Source organism: Nyctereutes procyonoides, unplaced genomic scaffold (genome assembly GCF_905146905.1).
Source record: "Nyctereutes procyonoides isolate TBG_1078 unplaced genomic scaffold, NYPRO_anot_genome, whole genome shotgun sequence".
NCBI classification, from domain to species: Eukaryota; Metazoa; Chordata; class Mammalia; order Carnivora; family Canidae; genus Nyctereutes; species Nyctereutes procyonoides.
Window position 1 is genome coordinate 15,867,462 of NW_026575036.1, and position 26,565 is coordinate 15,894,026.

A 26,565-nucleotide genomic window follows, 5' to 3' on the forward strand; every position below is an offset into this window, starting at 1 on the left:
ATGAAAGGTTCAAGTGGCAAAATAGCTTTTGTGATCATTCAGAACGACGTTTTAACATCTTAAGCCTGTGAATCCTGGATCTGTAACCTCTTCGGTCCAGGGCATGGACCCAGTTAAAGTGGAAACAAACTGTTTTCCTGTTGGCTTTTTTAGAGCATTACTAATAGTTAAGGAATTAGTCAGTTTATAAAACCATCCTATTCCCAAAAGTATTTCTAGCTCACTTGAAGCTTCCATGTGCCTCCGCTGTTGTTTATTTTACCATAATAAATAGAAGTCTCTCCATCATCAGATACTTGGTCTCATGAAAAACACTGCAGCAGCCCTTCCTCTGGGGAGGTGTGGCATATTATGCATGAGGTTGTCTTTGAGCAGTAAGGTCTAAGAATGCCCTGAAGTAAACAGTGCCCTGGTGCGGGCTCCTGGCGGGTCTGTGTGATCTCCAGTCTACCAGACGCTTTAAAGCCAGGAGTGAGACTTTATCACATGATCATTAAAAGAGTAAAGCCAAATATTTTATTATCAAAGCAAGTTAGACTAATTATCAGTATATGTGAAGTCATGTCCACTGATCAAGGTAAGTAGTTTCATTTTCTAGTGTATCTTTCTTATTTATTTATTGTTTTTTTTGGTAGTGTTTGGGATCAGTTGATAAAATAGCCTGCCGAGGGACCTGCAAGTGATAGAATGTGGTTTTAACCTTAAGAAAAAGGTTTACATTATTTTTCAACTTCAGCATTAAAATCTGTACTATATTCAAGATTTTTGGCTTTTTCAGGAGGCTGCTGCTTGGTTAGCAGAGTACAAATTTGTTTAAGTTCTGTTTCTCTGACTCATTCCTACAAACATAGAACAGTTTGAAAATTCAGTAAGGAGAGGAATGCAGAGAAGGAAAGCAAGAGTTTTTTTTTTTTTTCTTCCGTTTCTGGTGTGAATAAAGCTAAGAAATGTTTACCACTAATCCTTTTCTAGTGCTCCTGCATGGAGCACCATTCTTTTCAAACAACCCCCACAATCCCAGTCACGTTTTAGTAAAGTTCAGGGGACTGAGTGTTCTGGGTTTTACATATTAGATAACATTATAGAAATAGGCATAGGCTTGATTTTTTTTTTTTTTTTAATGTCAGTGGTATTGAGCCACTGTTTCCTCCAGGATTCCAGAGAGCATATAAATGAGAAATTTCAAAGAGGAATGAAATTCTACCGTGTGGTAGAAATATAATCATGTGACAGGAAATGTCTGCTAAAAATATTTTTTAAGACTGAAATGGGCTCAATCTGTATAGCTGTTGTCCCATTGTTTCTTCATGGATAAAAACCCTCCTGAAGCATGTCTGCATTGCTAAACGAGATACGCTGCACCTTACAGCAGCAGGTCATCCTCATAGTTACCAAGACTCTTCCTTCCGACGTCACTCCTTCCTTCTTGTGGCCTCGGCGGGGCTTGCACTGAGTGTAGAAGCCCAGGGGTGGGGTTGGTCAGAGTGCTGCAGCGGGGAAGCCAAGGCCCCTTTCTGGAGCTGCGCAGCCTTGGCTGGCTTTGCTCCTAGTCCCCAGTAGAGATTGCGGAGCCTAGTCCATGCCTGCCCTTCTTTTGCCATTGTCTAAGGTGGAAGCCTTGATTCCTTTCTTGGGGGGTAGGGGGCTCTACTGTTCTTGCATAAATAAGTTTAAGGTTTGTGTCATCTCTCCATGGTTTACCATCACATTCTAAATATGAAAATAGTTTTTGAAGTGGCAGAGGGGAAGTATTTTCTTTTTCCATTACTGAAGTTCTCTTCTTTGCTTGAAATAGCTTCTGTCCCTTCTCATTCCATCCTCAAACAGTTAGGGATGATTGGAGGGAATTCATGTTCCCTCCTGGAAGGCAGCTCTTAACTGGAGAGAGAACTAGAATTTTTCTGGTCTGATGGGCATCTTCCTATACTGAGTGGCCACTACTGTAATGTGGGCTTCAAAAGTTCCTTTTAAGGTTTTTAAACGGAAAGGAGAGTAATAGAGCACTTCCTGCTCACACCAGTGGTTTATTTTGTTGCTATTAAGTTGTCTCAGAAAACATTTTACACATGCATATTTAGTGTACATGTTATTTTGTAAAAGTTTTATCTTCTTTTAGTGACTTGAAGAAATTGTCCTTTTTATTTTTTTTAAGTTTTTTTTTTTTAATTTATGATAGTCACACACACACACACACACACACACACACAGAGACAGAGAGGCAGAGACATAGGTAGAGGGAAAAGCAGGCTTCCTGTGGGGATCCTGATGCGGGACTCGATCCCCAGACCCAGAATCACGCTCAACTGCTGAGCTACCCAGGTGTCCCAGGCATCCCCTGAAATATATTTTTAAAGGGCTTTACCTAGATTTACATATATTCTCTAAGTTGTTCCCTACCACAGTACCTCTAAGCCCTGTTTAGGTCAGATCCTTCTAAGATTTTTTTCCCTGTGCTAATTGACCAAGGACATGTAGTTGGCTGGTCCTATGTTGAAGCAGCAGAAGGAAAGTGCCTATGAGGAGAACAATAGTGTTAGCCATGGAAGTTGGTCATTCTACATGGTGATTATTAAAACCTGGCCTAGGGAAGACCACTCATTTTCCTCTTAGAGAATGAATATAGACAAGATTGAAAGACTTTTTTTTTTTTTTTTTGAGAGAGAGCGAGTGTGTGTGAGCATGCAGGAGCTGGGGGGCGGAGGGAGAGGGAGAAACAGATTGTCCATCGAGTAGGGAGCCCCATGCAGAGCTGGATCCCAAGACCCTGCAATCATGATCTGAGCCAAAGTCAGACGCTTAACTGACTCGGCCACCCTGGTGCCCCCAAGGCTTTTTGTTGTTGTTTTTTTTACTTAAAAAAAAAACAACAACCAAAAACCTACTAAGTCATTGTGGTCTTCTCCATTGTCATTGTATAGCAACTGTTATTTCTTAGGTTCTGGCCAAACACCTTATTCTTCGTTGAATGTTTTTCCCCTTACATCCAATCCAATCAATAAATCTTGCTCGGGATCCCTGGGTGGCGCAGCGGTTTGGCGCCTGCCTTTGGCCCAGGGCGCGATCCTGGAGACCCGGGATCGAATCCCACATCGGGCTCCCGGTGCATGGAGCCTGCTTCTCCCTCTGCCTATGTCTCTGCCTCTCTCTCTCTCACTGTGTGCCTATCATAAATAAATAAATAATTAATTAATTAATAAATCTTGCTCTAAGAGACCTCAAATTGACCACATTTTAACAAATCCTCTGCTGCTACATAAGTTCAAGCCACATTCAAGTTTTTCTCAGAATATTCCAGTAACTTCCTATCTGCCCTTGACCTCCTCAAGTCTGTTCTGCACCGAGGAGCCTGAGTGCTCCTTTAAAAGTGGAAAATAGACCATGGTCTCTCTTGTGATTGCAGCCCTTCAGTGGATTCACAGTTCTGTCAGAGGAAAAGCCTCTGTCTCAGGGATAAACCAGGTCCTGCCTGTCCCGACTCCAGCCTCTACCTTGTTTTGTTAACTCTGACCTCAAAGCCATATGTGCTCCCTGCTCATTCTTTTTTTTTTTTAATATTTATTTATTTATTTATTTATTTATTTATTTATTTATTTATTTATTTATTCATTCATTCATTCATTCATTCATGAGAGACACACAGAGAGGCAGAGGTAGAGGGAAAAGCAGGCTACCTGAGCGGAGCCCAATGCGGGACTCAATCCTGGAACCCCGGGATCACACTCCGAGCCTAAGGTAGAGGCTCAATCACCAACCAAGCCACCCAGGCATCCCTCTCTGCTCAGTCTTACCATCCATGTTGTCTCCGCCTACCCCCATGTTGTCTCATTTCTTTCTGAACGTATCTACTATGCTCCTACATTAGGACTTTTGTAGTTTTATACTTTGCTTGAAGGTTAATCCTCCAAATATTTGTGTGCTTCACTCTTCAGGTCCACTCAACTGTCACCAATTGGGGACACTTTCCTTGACCTGCCCCACCCAACATCCCTCTGTCTCCTTTACTCAATTTGTTTTCCTTTAGCTCTTTATGCCATCTAGCATTTATACAGTGTATTTTTTTGTTATGTGATTCACTGCTCTATCTCTAGGGCCTAAAAGAGTGACTGATATATACTGGCTGCTTTGTTAATATTTGTTATATGAATGAGTACGTTTCTAATACTCATGATCTTTTCTGTTAGGAAATGTAAAGCTAAATGAACAGGAATATAGAGAAGTTTAGTAAATTATACATATTTGTAGTGTTCTCCATTTCTTCCTTCAGTTTTCTTTCATAGAGTAAATATCCTGCTTATTAGTTTCTGGTCTTTCTTGTTGAGCAGAATCCGAGTAGAGAGTGTCTTTCCATTGGAACTCTGGAGGCCTAGTTGATCACTGTTATAAAGAACAGAGAAAAAGAGCGATACTGAAGTCATGAACGGGCTCAATAAATGGTTTTGGATTATGGAATTACAGGGCTCTGTAGAAGAAAAATAGATGGGAGAAGTTTTAGGGTGTGAGACCAAGAAATTTGGGGAACTGTTTGCATGGAGAAAATTGTGGCAAGATGATAATAAAATGTTTAAGATATTTTGTTACATATTCAGAATGTACTCCCCCCCCCTTTTTTTTTCTCTTCCTGCAATTAAGGCATTTAACTTTGAATTTCTCCCATAGGAGGAAAATAGAAAAAAAAGAGAAGATAAAATGTAACAATCTAGAAATGTTTCTTAATAAGTTCTTGAAAAGCTTGATTTAAAGGGAGTAGAAAACCAATGCATGGATTAAAGTGTGAGAATTATTTATGAGTTTATATTTCATCCACTTTCTTTTTCCAGATTCATCTGGATAATTAGAAATCGACCTGCATTTTAAAATTTATAACCAGCAATTAAATTCTATGAACTATTATTTGCTATATGATCATATATGAGTAATAACAATATATAATTATTAGATTATATTCAAAATAGAAATATGAAATCTATTTTGAATATAATAGAAAGTATACTAAGCTTAAAAATGATTATTTGAAAAAAAAAGATTATTTGTGTGACTTGGCAAATATAAGCCCCCTAATGACTATTAAACTGAAGAAGTTACCAATTTATATAGCATATCAGTTTTTCTGTTTTAACACTGCCCAATACAGTATTTTTCTTGATTTACTTCTATCAGAGTTGCTAATTTAGAGTGGAAAATAGCAAAATAGTGAATGAAAATATTAAGCAAAGATTTTTTTTTTTTATACTTCTTTAGTCTAAAATTCATTAACTTATTTAGGTACAGGACAATGGTAAGGAGACATGGTTAGAGTTAGGGACAGTAGTCCCCCTTCATCCACGGTTTTGCAAGCAGATGATCCTTCTTATGGGTCCTCAGAAGGTCAGTGATAGCCCGCAATACCTCTGCCATTCACCTCACATCATCTCATCATGCAGCAGGCATTTTATTATCCCACATCATCACAAGAAGAAGGGTGAATATGGAACAATAAGGTATTTTGAGAGACAGAGCGAGTACATTCACATAACTAAGTGCAGTATGCTACAATTTTCCATCTTATTGCTAATCTCTTACTGTGCCTAATGTACAAAATAAACTTTATCATAGGTAGGTATGTATGTACAGGAAAAGTAATAAATACAGAATTCAGTACCATTTGCAGTTTCAGGCACCCACTAGTGGTCTTAGCACATCCCCTGTGGCTAAGGGGGGAAGGAGAACTACTGTCTTGACTAGACTCAATTCTAAAAACCTTTTAAGGGATCCCTGGGTGGCGCAGTGGTTTGGCGCCTGTCTTTGGCCCAGGGCGCGATCCTGGAGACCCGGGATCGAATCCCACGTTGGGCTCCCGGTGCATGGAGCCTGCTTCTCCTTCTGCCTGTGTCTCTGCCTCTCTCTCTCTCTCTCTGTGACTGTCATAAATAAATTTAAAAAAAAAATAAAATAAAAACCTTTTAATATTCCTGCCTTCAAGGAAATTTAAGTCTGTCTCCACCATAAACACAGATAAAAGCAGTGACTATACCTGACAAATGTAATAGTATAGATGTGTTTGGAGAACAGAAAAAAGAGGAACAACTGACTGATTCAAGGAAATTTCCTCCAAAAAAAGCGACATTGAAACCAGATTAATATGTCTGATAAACGACTCAAGCCAAAGGAACCAACATATACACAAACAGAGACATGGGAAAAGAGTATAATTATTTTCCAGGAATGGAGAATATGATCAGAATGTAGTTTTGAGTAGATAGACATGAAACCTTTACAGGGAGACTGACATCTGATGCTGAGATGTCTGATGGTGAAGTCTTCTATGCAAAGTAGGGTTTGTTTTTTTTCCCCTGTGGGTCTTACAGTTCCATTAAAGGATTTAAGCCAGCGGAGTAATAAGATTGGTCATATCAAAGAATGAATAAAATAAACTTTCTTTGTAGGAGCAATCCTTTTAGATATAACTAAACATGACTTATATAATGCAATTTTAAAGTTCAGAATTAGAAAGGTGGTTATATTTGGTGAATTGGCTTATTTTCTTCCTTCCTTTGCCAGCCAGAAAAAAAAAAAAAAAGGAAATAATAGAAAAGCTAGATGGAATATTTGCTTTTTAAGTTTTCCATGACTGAAACAATCCCCTACACTGTTAGAAGCTGAACACACAATGCTATTGTGCTCCTGCTCTAGAACCCAGCCAGGAAAAAATACAAGGCCGCGAGGCCTGCTGGTCTGTTTATACAGCAGGAAATAAGGAAAGCAAGTATCTAACTTGATAAGCTGTTAAATATTAAATTTTTAGTAAAATAGGATTTATATTAATGTTGTCTTAAAAGAAAGGGTATCAAAATTTTTAAAAAGTAGATTGGGATAGATTAGAGACTGTCTCCAAACCTCTTTGTAGAAAGTCACCTACCTTGTCTGATTTTTTTAAAAATTCCCACACTTTAAATAGAAGTATTGAGGTCCACATACTACCTACCTGTGACCCATTCCTAAGCAATGACACTAGAGCAGTAGAAATTTCCCTAACTTATAAAGATAAATAACTTTCTCACAGTCACAAGTAAATAATCATGTCAAAACTTTGGCCTTTTACTAATGTACTTTCTTTTCTCTTAGGAAAAAAATGCACTCCCCAGATAAACATTAGCCTTGTTTCCCATACCAGGTCTGGCTGGTCCTGGGCTTTAGTGATTGTATTGGTGTGTTTAAATAAGACGCTTTCAGGGTGAAGGGCTTACTGGCCCTGAGGAGCTTTTCCTACTTGGTAGAGTTCATTTTACCATGATTTCTATGAAGCTAAATTTAGGTTTGAAAAGCAAATGAACAGTGTCAGTACCTGCAAAACAAAGTGTAGGAAGACAGTAGGCTGAGAAGTATAAGTCTGCTAGTAATCTTAAGTAGGCAATATGAAGTAGACAGAAGCTTTCAGACACTAGTTAATAGTGTTAGGCTGGAATGGTTTAACTGCTGGGAATCAGGTTTAGAAAAATCAAGTTCAGAAAAGCAGATACAAAATTAGTGAAAATCAAAGTCAGGAAGGATTAGGTTTTGAAAAGGATGTAGTGTGTGTGTGTGAAGAGAAACAGTAGTCAGCTCTTGGTTGCTTGTGATTAAGATAATTAACAATTCTACTTGGTCTTAGCAACATCCCTGTCAAACCTTATGAATCATTGGCCAGTTTGATTTTCTTCTTTTCTCTGGATCTGCAGATAAATTTATTGTGAATAAATGGAAAATAGTTTGGCAGTGGGTAGGAGGAAGAGGAAAAGCCAAGATTCTGGTTAATTTATAAACCAGACATCTTGAATTAATGAGTTGGCTATAGCTCTTAGAAAAAAAAAACAACTTTATTTTGCCCTTCAAGTTCTTTTCTTACATCTGTTTTTATTTCTTTCAGAGTTTGTGAAGTCAATAAAATTTTTTAATTTTATTGTTTTAGAAGTCTCCTTTCATAGAAGAGTTTTCCATACCCAGCCAGAAATAATCTCCCTCTTTTGAATCCTTAAGGCTTCTAATCAGTAGCTTTTCATATATATCATGGGATATCTATGTTTCTGGGTTGTTTGTTTTTTTTTTTTTTTAAGTAATGGATTTTGTTTTTTAAAGATTCATTTTAGAGAGAGCACACTATGTGTGCTCATGAGGTGGGGAGAGCAAAGGGAGAGGGAGAGTCTCTCAAGCAGACTCTACACTGAGTGCAAAACCCAACTCAGAGCTCAATCCCATGACCCTGAGATCATGACCCAAGCTGAAACAAAGAAGCAGATGCTCAACTGACTATACCACTCAGGATCCCTCAGCAATAGGTTCTAAAATCATATAATTTTACTTTATCTACCACATGACAAAGAGAGCCTCATTCTTGAGATTATATTTTGGGTGTGAGCCAATTGATGCTATGAACCTAAATCGTTTCTATTTAAATTTCACTAAATCTTCATGGTATCCTCATTTTATGATATAACTTTGGTAGAACTTTAGTTTAACAGCTTAATTTTTTTTTTTTTAATTTATGATAGGAGAGAGAGAGAGAGAGAGGGAGAGGGAGAGAGGCAGAGACACAGGCAGAGGGAGAAGCAGGCTCCATGCACCGGGAGCCTGATGTGGGATTCGATCCCGGGTCTCCAGGATCGCGCCCTGGGCCAAAGGCAGGCGCCAAACCGCTGCGCCACCCAGGGTTCCCCTAACAGCTTAAATTTTTAAAAATTTATTTCATTTTTACACTTCCACTGCAAATACAATTTTGATCCATGCCAATTACAACACCAGAAACAGTGGTTTTCAACCTTGACTGCACCTTGTAATCACTTTAAAACAGGTACCTGCATCCCACGCACTAGAGATTGTGACCACAGTGACTTGGGATTCAATGCAGGTATTGCAGTTTGCATTTTTAAAACTCCACAGATGATTCATGTTGAACACTACTGACCAAGAGCATAACCTATTGGCTTACTGGTTCACATACAGTAGATAGCTGGGGTAGATAATTGTTACTAAAAATATTAGGAAGGTGGGGCACCTGGGTGGCTCAGTGGTTGAGTGTCTGCCTTTGGCTCAGGTCATGATCCCAGGGTCCTGGGAATGAGTCCGGTATCAGGCTCCCAGCAGGGAGCCTGCTTCTCCCTCTGCCTATGTTTTTGCCCATCTCTCTGTCTCTCATGAATAAACAAATAAAATCTTTAAAAATATAAAGTATTAGGAAGGCAACTGAATTAATAGCATAGTAGGTTTGTGGGATTTGGATCAGTAAGAAAGTAAAGATCTGGGGATCCCTTGGTGGCCCAGCAGTTTGGCGCCTGCCTTCGGCCCAGGGTGTGATCCTGGAGTCCTGGGATTGAGTCCCACACCAGGCTTCCTGCATGGAGCCTGCTTCTCCCTCTGCCTGTGTCTCTGCCTGTCTCTGTCTCTCTCTGTCTCTCTCTCTCCCTCTCTCTGTCTCTCATGAATAAATAAATAAAATCTTAAAAAAAAAAAAAAGTAAAGATCATACCCTATAACACTGTTAGTTTACCCCCAGAGTCATCTGTAGCCCAGATGTGCTAGATAAACTATGTGAGATCAACTGTGCCATGATGCTGTTGATGAGTTTCCTGAAACCTAGAAGTTTTTACTTGAAGAGGTCACATTGCTAGTTAGGGACAGAACCGAGACTGGTTCTGGAAAATCACAGTACTAACATAGCATAGTCCTATAGTAATAATAGTATTGTCATAGCACTTACACCACTAATCCATGGTTTGTTGATTTGATTATTTAGGTCAAGGTCTGCGAACCTTTCAGCAAAGGGCCAGGTCGTATATATTTTAGCCTTTTTGGGACACAGGATTTCTGTCACAGCTACTCACTTCTGCCAATTTAGTGAGAAAGGCTCGTACACAATATGTAAAAAGAATGACTGTGGCTCTCTTTCAATACAACTTTCTTGACAAAAATAAGTGATGGAACGGATTTGCCCTGTGAGCTATGGATTGCAGACCTTGAGTGCAGGTATATTTTAATCTTCCCACGGAGAGACTCGTGGGCTGAAGCTCGTAGTCCTCTGATTCAGGGGCATTTTAAACTTCCTACTTGAGAGCAGGGTGAGGATCTTAGCAATCCTAAACCCTAATCACTACACTGGCACTTATCCTTGATTTGGTGCCCTCTCTTGCAGAATGCTAAGTACTTATTGAATTAATGTATACATGAAACTTTTAATCTTTTTTCTATTATCTTCAGTCTTCCAGTAGGGGAAAAAGTAGGCACATATGCCAGCTATGGAGAAGAAATGATGGACTTCAGTTCTTTGAAGCCTGTGGCAGGCTGTAATTGCTGACTTTGGTAGAATCCTCGAAGTGAATAGAGATCTGGTTTGCTCTGAAGACATTTATTATAATTTCTTAGAGTAGATTCTAAGACTTTATTTCTAATATTTCTAAAATATTTCTTTAAATTCAGGTTAGTTAACATATAGTGTATTATTGGTTTCAGGGTAGAATTTAGTGATTCATCAGTCTTCTAGAACACCGAGTGCTCATTACATCCTGTGCCCTCCTTAATGCCCATCACCCAGTTACTCCATCCCCCCCCACCTCACTTCCAGCACCCCTCAGTTTGTTCCTTACAGTTAAGTGTCTTCTTCTGGTTTGTCTCTCGCTCTTTTTACTTTATTTTTCCTTCCCTTCCCCTATGTTCATCAGTTTTGTTTCTTAAATTCCACATATGAGTGAAATCATATGGTATTTGTCTTTCTCTCCTTATTTTGCTTATTAGCATAATACTCTTAAAGGGTATTATTTCTTAAATTTAGTTTCATAATAGCTAGGGTGTTGTTAGTGATTAAAAAGTTATGTTTAGTTTCTCAAAACAGTATTTCCATTTATTTGGATTTAAGATCACTATAGTGCTTGTATGTGGTGAGTGGAGTCTTTGACAAAACAGAGCAAATCCTGGAAATAGCGTTTCAGATCATGAGTCCATTTGCAGTGCAAAAGACAACTGGGCCTGACCCTTGTAGTGGGAAGAGCACTGGCCTTGGAATCCAAAGTGCTGGTGTGACTCTTGGCTTTACCACTATTTACCAACCTTACTAGAACATGGAGATCTCTGTCCTGCATACTTCTGTCAATGCCAAAGGTGAAATGTGGTATGATATATGTGAAACTGCGTCAGGAGGTCTTTCTTGGCCTCTCCTTGGAGAGTCTGGGTCAAGTGTAGGAGGAACCACAGTGCAGCCCTTAGCTGACTAGGACAGGACCCTCATGGAGAGAACCTGAAGGATATGCCCACTGGTCTCCAAAGAAAATGTTTAAGAGTATATAATGGAGAGGCTTTATTGATCTCAGCAGAGCAAAAAGATGAGAAATCTCAAAAACTGAAGGGTAAGTGAGAAGGTCAAAGCAGTGAAGAGACAGAGAAGTCTGGAACTCTATCTTGATCTGTTTCGTTGCCCCAAGTCAAAATTCACATCCTTAATCTTGTATTTCTTACATGGGATTTTTGAAGCTCCTGGCTACACAGTGTTGACTGAAATAGAGGCATAGGATCAAGGCAAATGGCTGGAGTATAGCAGATGTAATAATCATCTGAGTATCTGCTGAGTGAAAGCCAAAGAATTATGAGCTGGAGTCCTTGTCCAGAGGGTACTTATAAAGTCTATATAGATGTGCCCTCTAACATCAGCCTAGTTACTTACCACCACCTCCGTTTACCACCTTTGTAATGGACACAACAGTGCCTGCCTTCATCTCATAGGATGCTTGAGAGGAGCAAATGAAATAATGCATATTAATTGTCACATATTCTACATGCTTGGCTCAGAAAAAACAATATTATATTAATACTTTTGCTAATAGAAGTAAGAACAATAATATTTACAAGCAAATTTGTTTCATACTGTATATGTTTTAAAGCATTATGAAATCCCAAGTTAAATGATTGTCAATATTTTTCTGTCATTCAGGAAAAAGTGTGCATGTTATGAAGGATAGGTCTCAGCATCAGGGTGTCTCTCTCTGAAGCTATGCATTGTTCTGCATTTATACAAATGCCTCTTCGTGTCTAGAGAATAAATCAGTTGAGAAAAGGCCATTCTGAAAACTATTTTTTTCCAGGGAGCAAAAGCCAATTCTAATTCCCTGTTGGTATATGGGTTATGAGTCTTCAGGAAGCAGTCAAGCTTCCTATCAAATGCTTTGTTTTGCCTGATCTTGGGGTTTAAACCCCAGGAAGTTTACAAAACAAAGGAGCAGTTGGATCTGTTTGTGACTCAGCAGAATTAACGGATAATGCTGTGCTTTTACCTTCTGGGATCTTTTGGTATTTTTCTCTGTGAAATAAGACTGTCCACAGTACTCTACATCCTGCTTTTCTCTGAGTGGTTAATTATTATAATATTTTACATCCTATTTTATAACCACTTTGAAGGAGAAAAGAAAGTCCTGTTGGAGATTTTTCTCTGTTTGCTAAGTTTCAAGTCTGTGAGGCTGTGGGATTTTGCAGGTGAGAGGAGGAGGTTGGTGGAGAGAAAGTGGACAAGCAGAATTATGGAATTGTGATCTTACTTAGCCTCAGCCAGGGGGCTACTCCGGTTTTAGATTCCACACGCAGAACTCAAACATCCTAATGCTGCTTTTTTGGTCAGCACCTTGTGAGATAATGAGGCTTCAAAGCTGGCGGGCAGCAGCACCACCTCCAAAAACCAGGGGCTGGTTAGCATTTCATAATGCTCAGTTTGAGTCAGGGTCATGACTGCAGCCAACATGATGGTGAAGTCAGGAACAGATGCCAGTAATGGAGATGAGGAAGTGCGGGGCAACAGCCAAGGCTATAGCTGTCAGAAGGCAGGAAGGACCCTAGGGCCACTTTTCCCAAAACGTGTTCCAAGACACATTAGCTCCATGGGATGTTGACTTGTAATCTGTGATGGCAGGTTTTCCTGGACGTCTACTGGGTTCAAAGTCAAACAGGCTTTTCTACCGTAGGGCTTTTTGTTGCCTCTAATAAGCCCACTAGTATCATGAGAATATAAGGTAAAGCTGTAAAACTTGGCAGGTCATTAATATTTCACCCAGAATTGTTGTTGTTTGTTTTTGGTGGGGGTCCTGGGAGTTGGAATAGATGAGGGAGTGGGGTGTGGGATGGGGATGAGAGATCCTGTTGGCAGAGGAGAGTTTCCCCGAACACACTTTGGGAGAAGCTGTCCTAGGGCATGTGGCTTGTGCTACCGGAGATTGCTGTAGATTTTTGTCCGGGCTCTTGATTGGAGTGTGTGAACCCTGTGGCGTCCTGAAGGAACTGGCAAATACCCAAAAACATTCTCCAGGCTCTCAATAAGTGCCTTTTTTTTTTCCCTCCCTCTAGCCTAATCACTTGACTGATATTTGTTACTGCTATTAATAAAATTAAGGAAATTAGTCCTTCTTATATAAAAAAGGTTAAGTGATTTAACCCATAATTACTGAGACCAAAAACAACAACAGAAAAATGGGTCAGAGCTTCTGTACAGTTGGCCCTGCCTCAGGCAAACAAGGCCTCTTCCCTGCCATCCCCCTCTTCCTTAAAAGACAACAGATTTTTTTTTTTTAAGGTATCAGAAAACCGTTTGAGAAATTTAACTGTGAGTTTGAAAAATGAGGCAGATGGAGTGTTTAGGAATGGCTGAACTTAATGAATATCAGGGCAATGCTGTTCATTGTGGAGACTCTCACAGGCTCCAGAAACTTAACTGTGTTCTTCCATTCTTACTTAAAATGTCACATCGGCCAGGAACCTAAGCAAGCATCATCTTCTGCTCCTCTCTTCCTCAGCCTGTTCCCTACCCTACCTATGCTGTCCTCAGGATGTCTCACCAGGTGCTCCTCTCCCCCTCAGCCACGGCCATAGGGCCACAGGGCAGTTAGCAAGGGGATGAGGGAAATGGGGGAAGGCGAGCATTCCAGATCCCTATGTAATTGTACATACCTCTTTTCTCTTTTAAATCATGAATCACATGGGTAGGGATTATGGCCTTTTTATCCTTCCTGTCCCCAGTAGTTAGCAGAGCCCTGGAGCACTTTTAATTAAGGATTTATATGTACATTTAAGTAGAGACAGAGGCACACCTGGGTGGCTCAGTGGTTGGGCGTCTGCCTTTGGCTCAGGGCGTGATCCCCAGGTTATGGGATTGGGTCCCACATCGGGCTTCTAGCATGGAGCCTGCTTCTCCCTCTGCCTGTGTCTCTGCCTCTGTGTGTGTGTGTGTGTGTGTGTGTGTGTCTGTCATGAATAAAGAAGATCTTTAAAAAAAAATAAGTAGAGACCAAAAAAACAATGAAAGTAGAGACTTGATAGGTATTAGATATTTTCATTGCTGACAGAACAGTTTGTATTTTGGAGGGATAAAGATGAGACCTGTTAAAATTAAATACTGAATTTCTATAAGTGGTCATGAGTACTTAAATGTGCTTTTCAGAAAATTGTCAGATTCGTTGTCAGTTTTTCAGATTTATTGTCAAAACAGTAATTATGATTAATGTCAAATGGAAGAAAATTAAGAAAGGTTTATGGAGTCCAGGACACATATTTACAATCATGGTAAAGGGTGAAGGATAATGATTAAATCATCTGGGATTAAAATTATCTGTAGAAAATTATAACAAATGTCAGACATCATTTTATCATTACTAATACTATTATCTTTATTGAATAAAGATTCATGTTTGTAGCAGGCCGTGTACTTATTGTATTAATTTGCAAAGGAGTCATTATTTGGCCTAAATTAATCTAAAATGGTTTTATTGGGGGGTATTCCTGGGTGGCTCAGTGGTTGAGCATCTGCCTTTGGCTCAGGACATGATCCCTGGGGTCCTGGGATCGAGTTCTGCATCGGGCTCCCCATAGGGAGCTTGCTTCTCCCTCTGCCTATGTCTCTGCCTCTCTCTGTCTCTCATGAATAAATAAATAAAATCTTAAAAAAAAAAAAAAAAAAGAAAACCCACACAAGATGGTTTATTGACAATCCCTGAAAGTAGCAGAGGGATTGGGTACTGAAGCCCATGACAGGTGCTAAATAAAGTCAGTATGAGCACCTGCCGGGTAGTAAATCAAAAGTTAGGCAGCAGTCAGGGTAAATTCAGGCTGGGGATGCAGAGAAGGAGGCAAGGGATGAGAGCCTTAGGAAGCTGGAAGAGGAAGAAGGGGCAAAGGATCTAGTGCCCTGATCCACCACCCTGACATCCTATAGCACTGAGTATAGAGGGAACAATTTTCCTCTGCCCAAGGTTCTTCGAGCTGAACTAAGAATTCCATTTACAGGAGACAGATTAACAAGAGAAAAAAGCCAAGCTTTTTAATACGTGTGTACAGAGGCCCAATAATAAAGTTGAGACCTAAAGAAATGACCCCGGCAGGCAGTTTTTATACTTTTTAGACAAAGAGACAATAGATCTGGGAGGAGTTGACAGGACAAGGAAAACTTTAGAATTCCTTACTAATTGAAGCTCCCAAACAGAAGTTGGGTTAAGGTGGCAAATTAGTAAGAAGTAACCAGGGTTGTTCATGCAGCCTCTTGGCTCTAAATTCCCTATATCTGTAATTAGATCGCTCTACCTTCTGGGGCAGACAGAGGTACCTTCCACATGGAAGATACATCTTTTGCTTTCAAGAGGACAGAGGAGGATCTGAGTGTCCTTGCACAAGCCGTCTCTTAAGTAATTTTTATTTGAAATAGTGAGTATGCCAAAGCTCTGGCACAGCTAATGCAGGGTGTTTAGATAAATCTAGGGCCCAGTTTAACCCACCTGGTTACGCTTCGCAGTAAAAAGAAGGAAGAAATGGGTGTTATTATAAACTGAAAACAATTTATCAGAAAAAGCACAGCAGGCTGTGGCCTCTTCCAGCCCTGGATGTGTCAACAAGAACCGACCTTTGCAAGTAGGCAAAAAGAATCACATGTAATCGATTGTGGTTTCTGTTTACTCCCACCTTCCGCTCTAGTCACAGGCTGCGCCGCAGAATGATCTTTGTGCTTTAAATAGCCAGAGCTCTCCGTAGTCTTAACCAACATTCTGAGTTGAATATCATCAGAGAGCGAACCTCCACCAGTGCATGGGTTTTAGGGGTGGAAGAACTACCTCCAGCTCCCTTCCTGACTCGGGGATGCTGGAGGAAGTTGGGTTTCTAGGATCATGCCATGCCAAGGTACAGCAGAACTGTCCCAGCACCAATACAGAAGTCCTCGTGGAATGTGTACTTTCAACACTTCTGTGTGGGAATTCACGGGACCTAACAAGTGGTCACCCTGAAAGGGGGGACTACAGATTCAGATTTCTAGAGCCAACATTTAAATGGTAGCGATAAAATGTAATTAGCTATGTGTAACAGGCACTCTGGCCGTGGGCCTCAGCTGTGATCTCCTGCACAAAACTGGAATTTTGACAAGCTTAGTGTGGTTCATTTCCGTTCACGTAACAGAATCCTGACTTTTAAGGGAGCACAAACAATAGCCTTCTTTAGAAATGGTATCCTTTTCATTCCTCATGCATAGCAAAAAAAAAAAAAAAATCAGTAAATAATTATGGAATGTATTTCAGGAACGTAAAAATATTTACGTTTCAAATTACGTTTCAAATATTTTGAAAACAAATTATTTTTGTGTTTTTAGAGGCTGTACGTTCCTTTGATCTCATTGCATGCATGCAATGTTGTATTTACTTAAGGAAAATAATAGTAGATCACGCTTGCCTTTTTATACATTTTATTTGTGCTAGTCGAGCTAAGGGACCTTGAAAAATGTTGACGATCTACAGTTACCTCCCTTCAAGGCTTATTTTGAATTCATATTACTTTCGAACTTTAAAGACCTCAAGCAATCTGCTTCTTCTGACAGTGTAAAATTCTGTAATTTTAGGTAGCATCATCTGATGAGGTCTGAAACATTGGCAGCCTCTATTGCATTTTAGAGACTCTAGTAAATGTAAATAAAATTACACATTATGATGGATGGAAACATTTGAGTCCGTTGCTGGCATTTTTAGCAGCTGCTGTTTTTATCAAGACATCTGGATAGTTACACAATTCCAGATGTTTAGAAATCTGTGGGGTTGTGAGAAAGATTACTTGGGTAAAAGGTTTTTCCTAGATATTTAGAGTTTATGTAGAAGTGATCTTGAATGTTTAAAATTAGATTAGAATGGAAATGTTTGAAATTTTATATGGAATTGGTCTCTCAAATAGCTACATCTCTACTTAATGTTGAAATTTAGAAAACATCTCTCATGAAATAGAAACTAAGAAGGTAGGCAAATGAAGAGAAACTTGCCTAACATCTCTAAAGTTCATCTGTTCAAAACTATTTCTTGAGCATCTACTGTGTGACAGGTGATGTTCCTGGAATACATCTGAATAAAGGTCACTGCCTTCTCAGAGCTTACACTGTAACCAGGAGACACAGATAAGAAATAAATATATTGATTTCATTTTATTGAAGTATAATTGATGTGCAATATATTAGTTTCAGGTGTACAACACAAGGACCCAGTATTTGTATACATTGCAAAATGATCACCACAGTAAGTCTGGTTACCTACCATACCTCACCAAAATTTTGATTTTTTTTTTTTCCTGTGGTAAGAACCTTTAAGATTTTACTTTCTTATCTTTTAAGTTTGCAGTACATCATTGCCTGTAGTCTCCGTGCTGTACATTACAATCCCATGACTCATTTTAGAGCTAGGAGTTTGTACCTTTTGAATCTCTTCACCCTTTTAGTTCTCCACTCTATTCCTTTTCCCTCTGGCAACCACCAAACTGTTCTCTGTATTTATGAGTTTTGTTTGTTCAGTTTTTTTGTTTATTAGATTCCACAGATAAGTGAAATCATACAGTATTTATCTTTGTATGACTTATTTTACTTACCATTCATGTTGTCACATGGTAAGATTTCATTTTTTTGGATGATGATTGGAATTCCATTATATATTTATGTCACATTTTCTTTATCCATTCATCCAGTGATGGACACTTAGGTTGTTTCCATGTCTTGTCTGTTGTAAATAATCCTGCAGTGAAATAGCGGTGCCTGTATCTTTTCAAATTAGTGTATTCATTTTCTGTGGATGCTGAAATTGCTGGATCATATGGTAGTTCTAATTTTTAATTTTTTTGAGAAACCACTTTAACTGTTTTCCATAGGTGCTGCATGAAGTTACATTCCCATCAGTAGTAGTGCACAAGGGTTCACTCTTCTCCACATTCTCATCAATACTTGTTGTTTCTTGTCCTTTGGATACTAGCCAATATGACAGATGTGAGATGATATCTCATTGTGGTTTTGATTTGCATTCCCTGATAATTAATGATGTTAAGCATCTTTTCATGTGTCTGTTGGCCATCTTTGTGTCTTATTTGGAAAAATGTCTATTCAGATCTTTTGCCCCCTTTTTAATTGCATTAATTTTCTGTTGAGTTATAGGAGTTGTTGTATATTTTGATAATAACTCCTCATTGGATATAGGATTTGCAAAAATCTTCCATTCAGTAGGTTACTTTTTAAATTTTTATTTACAGTTTCCTTTACTGTGCAGAAGCCTTTAGTTTCATGTAGTCCTATTTGTTTTTTTTTTTTTTACACTTTTATTGCCATTGCCTTTGGTGTCAGATACACCCCACTTCCCTCCTGCCCCCAAAACAACCAAAAAAACCAAAAACATTGCTAAGACCAATGTCAAGGAGCTTACCACCTTTATTTTCCTTTAGGTAGGAATTTTATGGTTTCAGGTCTTTAATCCATTCTGAGTTAATTTTAGTGCGTAAGAAAGTAGTCCAGTTTCATTTTATTGCATGTAGCAATAGTAGTCCGGTTTTCCCAGCACCATTTATTGAAGAGGCCGTCCTTTCCTCATTGTATATTTTTGGTTCCTTTGTCATAAATTAATAACAGTATATATATGAATTTCTGGGCTCTGTTTAATTCTGTTCTGTTGATCTGTGTCTTGTTTTTATGCCAATACCATGCTGTTATCATTCCTATAGCTTTTTTCCTCTTTTTCAAGATGACTTTGACTCTTCAGGATCTAGGATTGATTGTTCTAATTCTGTGAGAAATACCATTGGAAATTTTGATAGGAATTGCATTGAATCTGTAGATTATTTGGGTTGTGTGCTCACTTTATCAATTTTATTAATCCATGAACACAGTAACTTTCCATTTCTTTGTCTTTTTCAGTTTCTTTCATCAGTGCATTATAGTGTTCAGTAAACAAATCTTTCACCTCCTTGATTAAGCTTATGACTATTTTTTTCTCTTTCTTTTTCAAAAGATTTTAGTTATCTATTTGACAGAGACAGCACAAGCAGAGGGAGAGGAACCAGAGCTGAAGGCAGACACTTAACCAACTGAGCCACCCAGGCACCCCTATTTTATTCTTTTTCATGCAATTGTAAATAGGATTGTCGTTTCAATCTCTCTAATAGTTTAGTGTTATAATATAAAAATATAACAGATTTTTGTGTATTAATTTGTTAGAATAAACAGTTTTTTGGAAGTCTTCAGGGCTTTGTATATATAAAATCATGTTTCCACACAGTGATAGTTTTACTTCTTCCTTTCCAATTTTTATGTCTCATTACTTTTTCCTGCCTAATTGCTGGCAAGAGTAGATATTTGTATCATGTACCTGACCTTCAAGAAAAGCTTTTAGTTTTTCTCCATTGAGTATGATATAAGCTGTGGGTTTGTCATATACAGTCTTTATTATATTGAGACACATTCTGTCTATACCCACTTTGTTGACAGTGTTTATCATAAATAGATGTTGAATTTTGTCAAATGGTTTTTTGTCATCTCTTAAGATTATCAAGTGACTTTAACATTCATTTTGTTAACATGCTGTATCATATTGATTGGTTTGCAAATGTTGAACCATCCTTGCATCCCTGGATAAATCTCACTTGATCATGGTGTATGTTCATTTTAACGTATTGTTGAATTCAGTTTGCTAATATTTTTGTTGGGGATTTTTGAATCTATGTTCATCAGGGATATTGGCTGGTGGTATTGTATGTGTGTGTTGTCATTGTCTGATTTTGGTGTCAGGTTTATGCTGGCCTTACAAAGGGTTTGGGAATATTTTCTCTTTGGTTTTTTTTTTTTGAAACGTGTGAGAACAGGAATTAAGTCTTATTTGTGAATGTTTGATAGAATTCACGCTGACACTGTCTTGTCCTGAACTTTTGTTAAGAGTTTATTTAATTACTGATTCAGTCTCCCTACTAGTGATTGGCTTATTCAGAATTTCTATTTCTTCATCATTTAGTCTTAGAAGATTGTATATTTTTGGAATTATCCATTTTTTCTAGATTATACTATTTTGGGTATATAATTATTCATAGTAGTCTCAGGATCTTTTGTACTTCTTTGATATCAGTTATAACTTCCTTTTATTTATGGTTTTATTTATATGAGCCTTCTCTTTCTTAGTCTAGCTAAAGGTTTGTCTTTTTTTTTTTTTAGATACAGCCTTTAGTTTAATTGATTTTTATTTTAGCTCCTGTTTCATTTCTTTTCACTCTGACCTTTATTACTCTCTTCCTTCTACCATGAATTTATTCTTCATTTTCTAGTTCCTTTAGGTACAAAGTTAGATTGTTTGAGATATTTCTTGTTTCTTGAGGTAGGCCTGTATCACTATAACCTGTCTTAAAACTGTTTATGCTGTATCCCATTGACTTTGGTATGTTATATTTCCATTTACATTTGTCTCGTGGTATTTTTTTAAATTTCTCCTTTGATTTCTTTGTTGACTCATTGGTTGTTTATTATCCTGTTGCTTAATCTCCACATATTTGTGATTTTTCCAGTTTTCCTCTTCTAATTCATTTTGTTTCATGCTATTATAGTTGGAAAAGATGTTTGATCTGACTTCAGTGTTCTTAAATTTATTGAGACTTATTTTGTGGCTTCACATGTGATCTATCCTGAGGAATGTTCTATGTGCATTTGAAAAGAATGTGTATTCTGTTTTTGGATGGAATATTCTGTATATATCTGTCAAGTCCATCTGGTGTAATGTACTGTATAAGGCCGATGTTTCCTTATTGATTTTCTGTCTGGATGATTTATTCGTTGATCTAAGTGGGGTGTTAAAGTCCTCTACTGTTATTGTTTTGCTGTCAATCTCTCCCTGTATGTCTGCTAATATCTGCTTTATATATTTAGGTGCTCTTGTGTTGAGTGCAGGGATATTTACAGGTATTACATCCTCTTACTGGATTGACCCCTTTATTGTTATGTAATACCCATCTTTGTCTTTTTTATAGTCTTTATTTTAAAATCTGTTTTGTCTGCTCTAAGTATAGTTACCCAGCTTTCTTTTGGTTTACACTTACATGGAATGTCTTTTTCCATTCTTTCACTTTTAGTCTGTGTAACCTTGTATCTGAAGTGAATGTCTTATAGGCAGCATATAGATGAGTCTTGTATTTTTAATCCAGTCAGCCATGGAACTTAGTCCATGTACATTGAACATAACTATTGATAGGTACGCATTTATAGTCATTTTGTTCATTGTTTTCTGGCTGTGTTGTAGTTCTTCTCTGTTTCTTTCTTCTCTTGCTTTCTTCCCTTTTGGTTTTATGACTTTCTATAGTATTATGTTTAGATTCCTTCTTCATTATCTTTTGTGTATCTACTATAGGTTTTGGCTTTGTGGTTACCATGAGGCTCACATGTAGCAGTCTACATGTGTATCTATATGTATGATGTATGAATGTTATATCTATATATGTATGTATGCTATTTAAATCAAAAGGAAGTTAGGTTTGTCAATGCATTCTAAAACTTCACATTTTTACTCCCCACCCTCCATGGTTATATATATTTTTTAAAGATTTTATTTATTTATTCATGAGAGACACAGAGAAAGAGAGAGAGAGAGACAGAGACACAGGCAGAGGGAGAAGTAGGCTCCATGCAAGGAGCCCAGTGTGGGACTCGATCCCGGGTCTCCAGGATCACACCCTGGGCTGCAAGTGGCACTTAACCACTGTGCCACCAGGGCTGCCCCATGGTTATATTTTTAATGTCCCATTTTACATCTCTTTATTTTGTGTATCCCTTAACTATTTTTTTAAGACTTATTTATTTTAGAAAGAGAGAGCACAAGTGGGAGGGGCAGAGAGCGGGAGAAAGACTCTCAAGCAGACTCCACAAGCGTCAAGCTGGGCATGGGGGCTGAATCTCACAGTCCTGAGATCAGGACCTGCCCCAAAACCAAGGGTCAGATGCTCAACCAACCTTGGCACCCAGGAACTCCTCCCTTATAGTTAGTTATTTTTACTACTTTTGCCTTTAAAATTTTTATACTAGTATTGTTAAGTGATTAATCCATTACCATACATTGACCTGTACCCATGGGGTTTTACTTTGTTTTTTTCTTACTAATTAGTGTACTCTTTTCAGCCTAAAGGAATCTCTTTAAATTTTTCACAGGGCCAAGTTAGTGCTGTTGAACTCTATTAGCTTTTGTTTCTCTAAAAAGCTCTTTATTTCTCCTTCAAACTCAAGTGATAACCTTGCTGGATATCAGGATATAGTTTTCCTGTTTGGAAGTTTTTTCCCTTCAGCACTTTAAGGATACCAGGCCTCTCCCTTATGGCCTGTAAAGTAACTGCTGAGAAATCTGCTAATAATCTTATAGATGTTCCCTTATATATAACAAGTTCTTTTTTTTCTCTTACTGCTTTTAAGATTCTTTAACTTTTGACATTTTAATTATAATGTGTTTTGGTGTGAGTCTCTTTGGGCTCCTTTTTTTGGGAATTCTTTGTGCTTTCTAGATCTAGATATCTGTTTTCTTCCTAGGTTAGGGAGCTTTTCAACCATAATTTCTTCAGATGAGTTTTCTAAGCCTTTCTCCTCTAGAACTTTATGATAAGAATGTTGATCTGCTTGTTGTTTCATAAATTTCTTAACTATCTTCACTTTTTAAAGTTCTTTTCTTTTTGCTACTTTGTAGAGGTGAGTTTCACTGCTCTGTCTTCCAGATCACTGATACTTTCTTTTGTTTCATCTATTTTGCTGTTGAACCTCTCTACTATATTTTTCAGTTTAGTCATTATATTCTTCAGCTGTATGACTTCTGTTTGCTACTTACATTTCTAACTCTTTTTTGAAGCTGTTTTGAGCTTATACACTTTTCTGGAGACCCAGTCTTTCTGACTGTCACCAAGGGAATACTTCCATATTGCCTATTCTGGAGGCCAGCAGGGTTTACAATTGTGGTCCTACAACACTGTATATATTTGTATATCTTAAAAGCTCCTGCCTGAGAGTTAAGCTTCTGGTTATCCTAAAGCTAGGGGCTGACTGAGATCCTACCTTCTGGAAGACTCAAGGGGCTAGCCACTCCCTCAACAAGCAATCGGCAATAAGTCACATTGCTTAGACAATCACAAAGGTTCAAGAGATAACAAAGGGCAAGCTTAGTAATAAGATTCATCATTTATACAAGGCCACTCATCCAAGATTGAGAGAGAGAGCTATTTCACCTAATACATAGAAATGAGAAGAGAGTCAGGCAAAATAGGAAGGCAGAGGAATATGTTCCAGATAAAAGAACAAGACACACCCCTTCCCCACAAAACACTTAGTAAAACAGAGGTAAGTCCAAAGTAATGGCCATGAAGATGCCCAATGAACTGAAAGAATGAATAAACACACTGCAACTTCTCTGATCCTGTTTGAAAATATGGACTGTACTGGGAAAAAGAGTAGGAACCGGGAGACAAGGCTGGAGAGTCTCTAATTCAGTTAAACTTTATGGTCATTTAGGCCAGAATAACTGCAGTGGAGTGGTTGTGGTGAAGCTGGCAAGAAAGCTTATCCTTGGTGGATAAGCTGTGGAGTGTGAGAAAAAAAGGACTTGAAGTTGCTTCCAGGCTCTTTGGCCTAAGCATAGGTGAAGTTGTCATTAACTGAGATGGAGAGACTATATAGACAGTGGTTTGGGGTGAGTGTTGAGAGACAAAGGTGTCAGATTTGGGTATGTTGAGTGTGAGACAGCTAGACAAACTAGAAGAGCTGCTAAGTAGGCAACTTGAATATATTAATATTTCTTGACCTTTTCTTCTTTAAGCAAATGATATGCTTTTTATTGTTTCCCTCCTTCCTCCCCGCCCCTCCTCTTTCCCTCCCTCCCTTCTCAACCTCCTTTCTTCGCTCCCCCCTCCCTTCCTTCCTCCTTCCAGTAGCCCAGCTGAGGGCTTGAATTTACAACCCTGAGAACACAACCTAAGCTGAGATTACGGGTCCAAAATTCGGGATGCCTGGAGGGCTCAGTGGTTGAGTGTCTGCCTTTGGCTCACAGTGTGATCCTGGAATCCTGGGATCGAGTCCTGCATTGGACTTCCTGCATGGAGCCTGCTTCTGCCTCTGCCTGTGTCTCTGCCTTTCTGTGTCTCTCATGAATAAATAAATAAAATCTTAAAAAAAAAAAAAAGTCCAACACTCAACCAACTGACCCACCTAGGTGCCTATTATTTTTTTCTAGGAATATTTTTATTATAAAATTCATTTCAAGAATATAGTTTTACTCAGTATTTTTTCAACATTTTACTTTATTTAATCATATCCTTTAACCAGTTTTTATAGACTACCAATTTTGAGAAAACTGTTGCAAATATATTTACATCTAAAAGTTGGATTGTCAAATCCACTTTATGTTAGGAAATGTTTTTTTCTTCCAAATTTTTTAAAATTTGAACTCACTTAATTAACATATAGTGTATTATTAGTTTCAGAGATAGAGTTCAGGGATTCATCAGTCTTATAAAACACCCAATGCCCATTATATCCTGTGCCTTCCTTAATGTCCATCATGCAGTTACCCCATCTCCCTACTGCTTCTCCTCCAGCAACCCTCAATTTGTTTCCTATGATCAAGAGAGTCTCTTATGGTTTGCCTCCTTCTCTGATTTTGTCTTGCTTTATTTTTCCCTCCCTTCCCCTATGATCCTCTGTTTTGTTTCTTAAATTCCACATATTAGTGAAACCATATGATAATTGCCTTTCTCTGACTGACTTATTTCTCTTAGCATAATAGCCTCTAGTTCTATCCATGTCATTGCAAATGGTATGATTTAATTCTTTTTGATGGCTGAGTAATATTCCATTGGAGATATATTCCACATCTTCTTTATCCATTCATCTATCAATAGGCATCTGGACTCTTTTCATACTTTGGTTATTGTGGACATTGCTACTATAAACATTGGAATGCAGTGCCCCCTTTAGATCACTACATTTGTGTTTTTGGGTAAATACCTCATAGTGTAATTTCTGGGTTGTAGGGTAGCTCTATTTCCATCTTCTTGAGGTACCTCCAACTCTTTTCCAGAGTGACTGCACCAGCATGCATTCCCACCAACAGTGTGAGAGGGTTCATAGGTGCCTCTTTAAATTAAATTAAAATTATTAAATTTCTTTTTTTAAAAAATATACAAAATTTATCATCTTAACCATTATAAGTGTATAGTTCATTGACATTGTTGTGATACCATGACCACCATCTATCCATAGAATCCTTCATCTTGTAAAACTGAAATGCTGTACTCATTAAACAATAATTTTCCATTCTCCTATCTCCTTGGCCCCTAGCAACCACCGTGCTACTTTCTGATTTTGACTACTCTGTGTAGCTGGTATAAGTGGAATCAAAGTATTTATGTTTTTTTAACTGGTTTATTTCACTTAGCAAATGGCCTCACGGTCATCCATGTCGTAGCGTGTATCAGGATTGTCTTCACTTTTGAGGCTGAATGATATTCTATTGTATGTATATTCCAGGTTTTGTTTATCTCTTCATCTGTTAATGGATAGTTGGGTTGCTTCCATGTTTTAACTATTTTGAATAATGCTGCTGTCAACACAGGCATGCAAACATAAAGGATATGTTTTTTAAAAATCTTTAATACACATGCGACTTTCATAGATTTTCTTTTACATAAGTAATTTCTAAGCACATTTTCATTATTAAAGATTTAGATGATATACCCAAATACACAGCAAAACATGAAAGTTCCCGTTCATCCTCTCCTCCTGCTCCTGATTACTCCAGTTAAGTTTGCCCAGTTACTCACATCCCTTTCTGATGCCTTTATGCACATTTGTATGCATCTTCCTTTTTAAATGGGATCCTACTGCACACATTTTTCTGTAGTTTTTTGTCTTTTATTTAATAATGTCTTGGAGATCTTCCCAATCTTATTTTTGTTTTTTCTCTTTTAACAACGGTTCACATGTTCCATAATGTTGCATCAATTCTTCATGTATATATACTTACACACATAAGAGTCTTTCTGTACATTCCTAGCAATAGAATTCCTAGGTCCAAGAAAACTTCTTAAACTCTTAATCATATCTTCTTTTCTATGATCTTTTATGGTTTGCTTGTCATTTTTCTGGAAAATCTATTATGGAGCTCTAGAAGTTCGGGAAATAGTTTTCTAAAATAAATTTCCTGGCTGTGGATTTGGTCCCCTTTGCAAAAGATTTTTAAACCATGAATTTTATAACTTGCTGGGTTTATTTAAGAAAAAAAAAAAAACAGTTGATCTCTTAAT

At 38.1% G+C, this 26,565-nt stretch overlaps 1 protein-coding gene across 6 annotated transcripts in view; it reads left to right on the forward strand.

Annotated features, from left to right (window-relative positions):
- FGD4 (FYVE, RhoGEF and PH domain containing 4) overlaps positions 1-26,565 on the forward strand; it is a 208,047-nt gene that overhangs the window by 108,948 nt on the left and 72,534 nt on the right. The window contains exon 1 of one of the 6 annotated variants that reach the window (XM_055318857.1): positions 447-577. The exons of the other annotated variants lie outside the window; for them this stretch is intronic. Within the exon in view, the coding sequence (XP_055174832.1) occupies positions 487-577 (91 nt within the window). The 5' untranslated portion in view covers positions 447-486. Of the gene's footprint in view, positions 1-446; positions 578-26,565 lie in introns of those variants that run through there. 6 annotated transcript variants of the gene reach the window in all.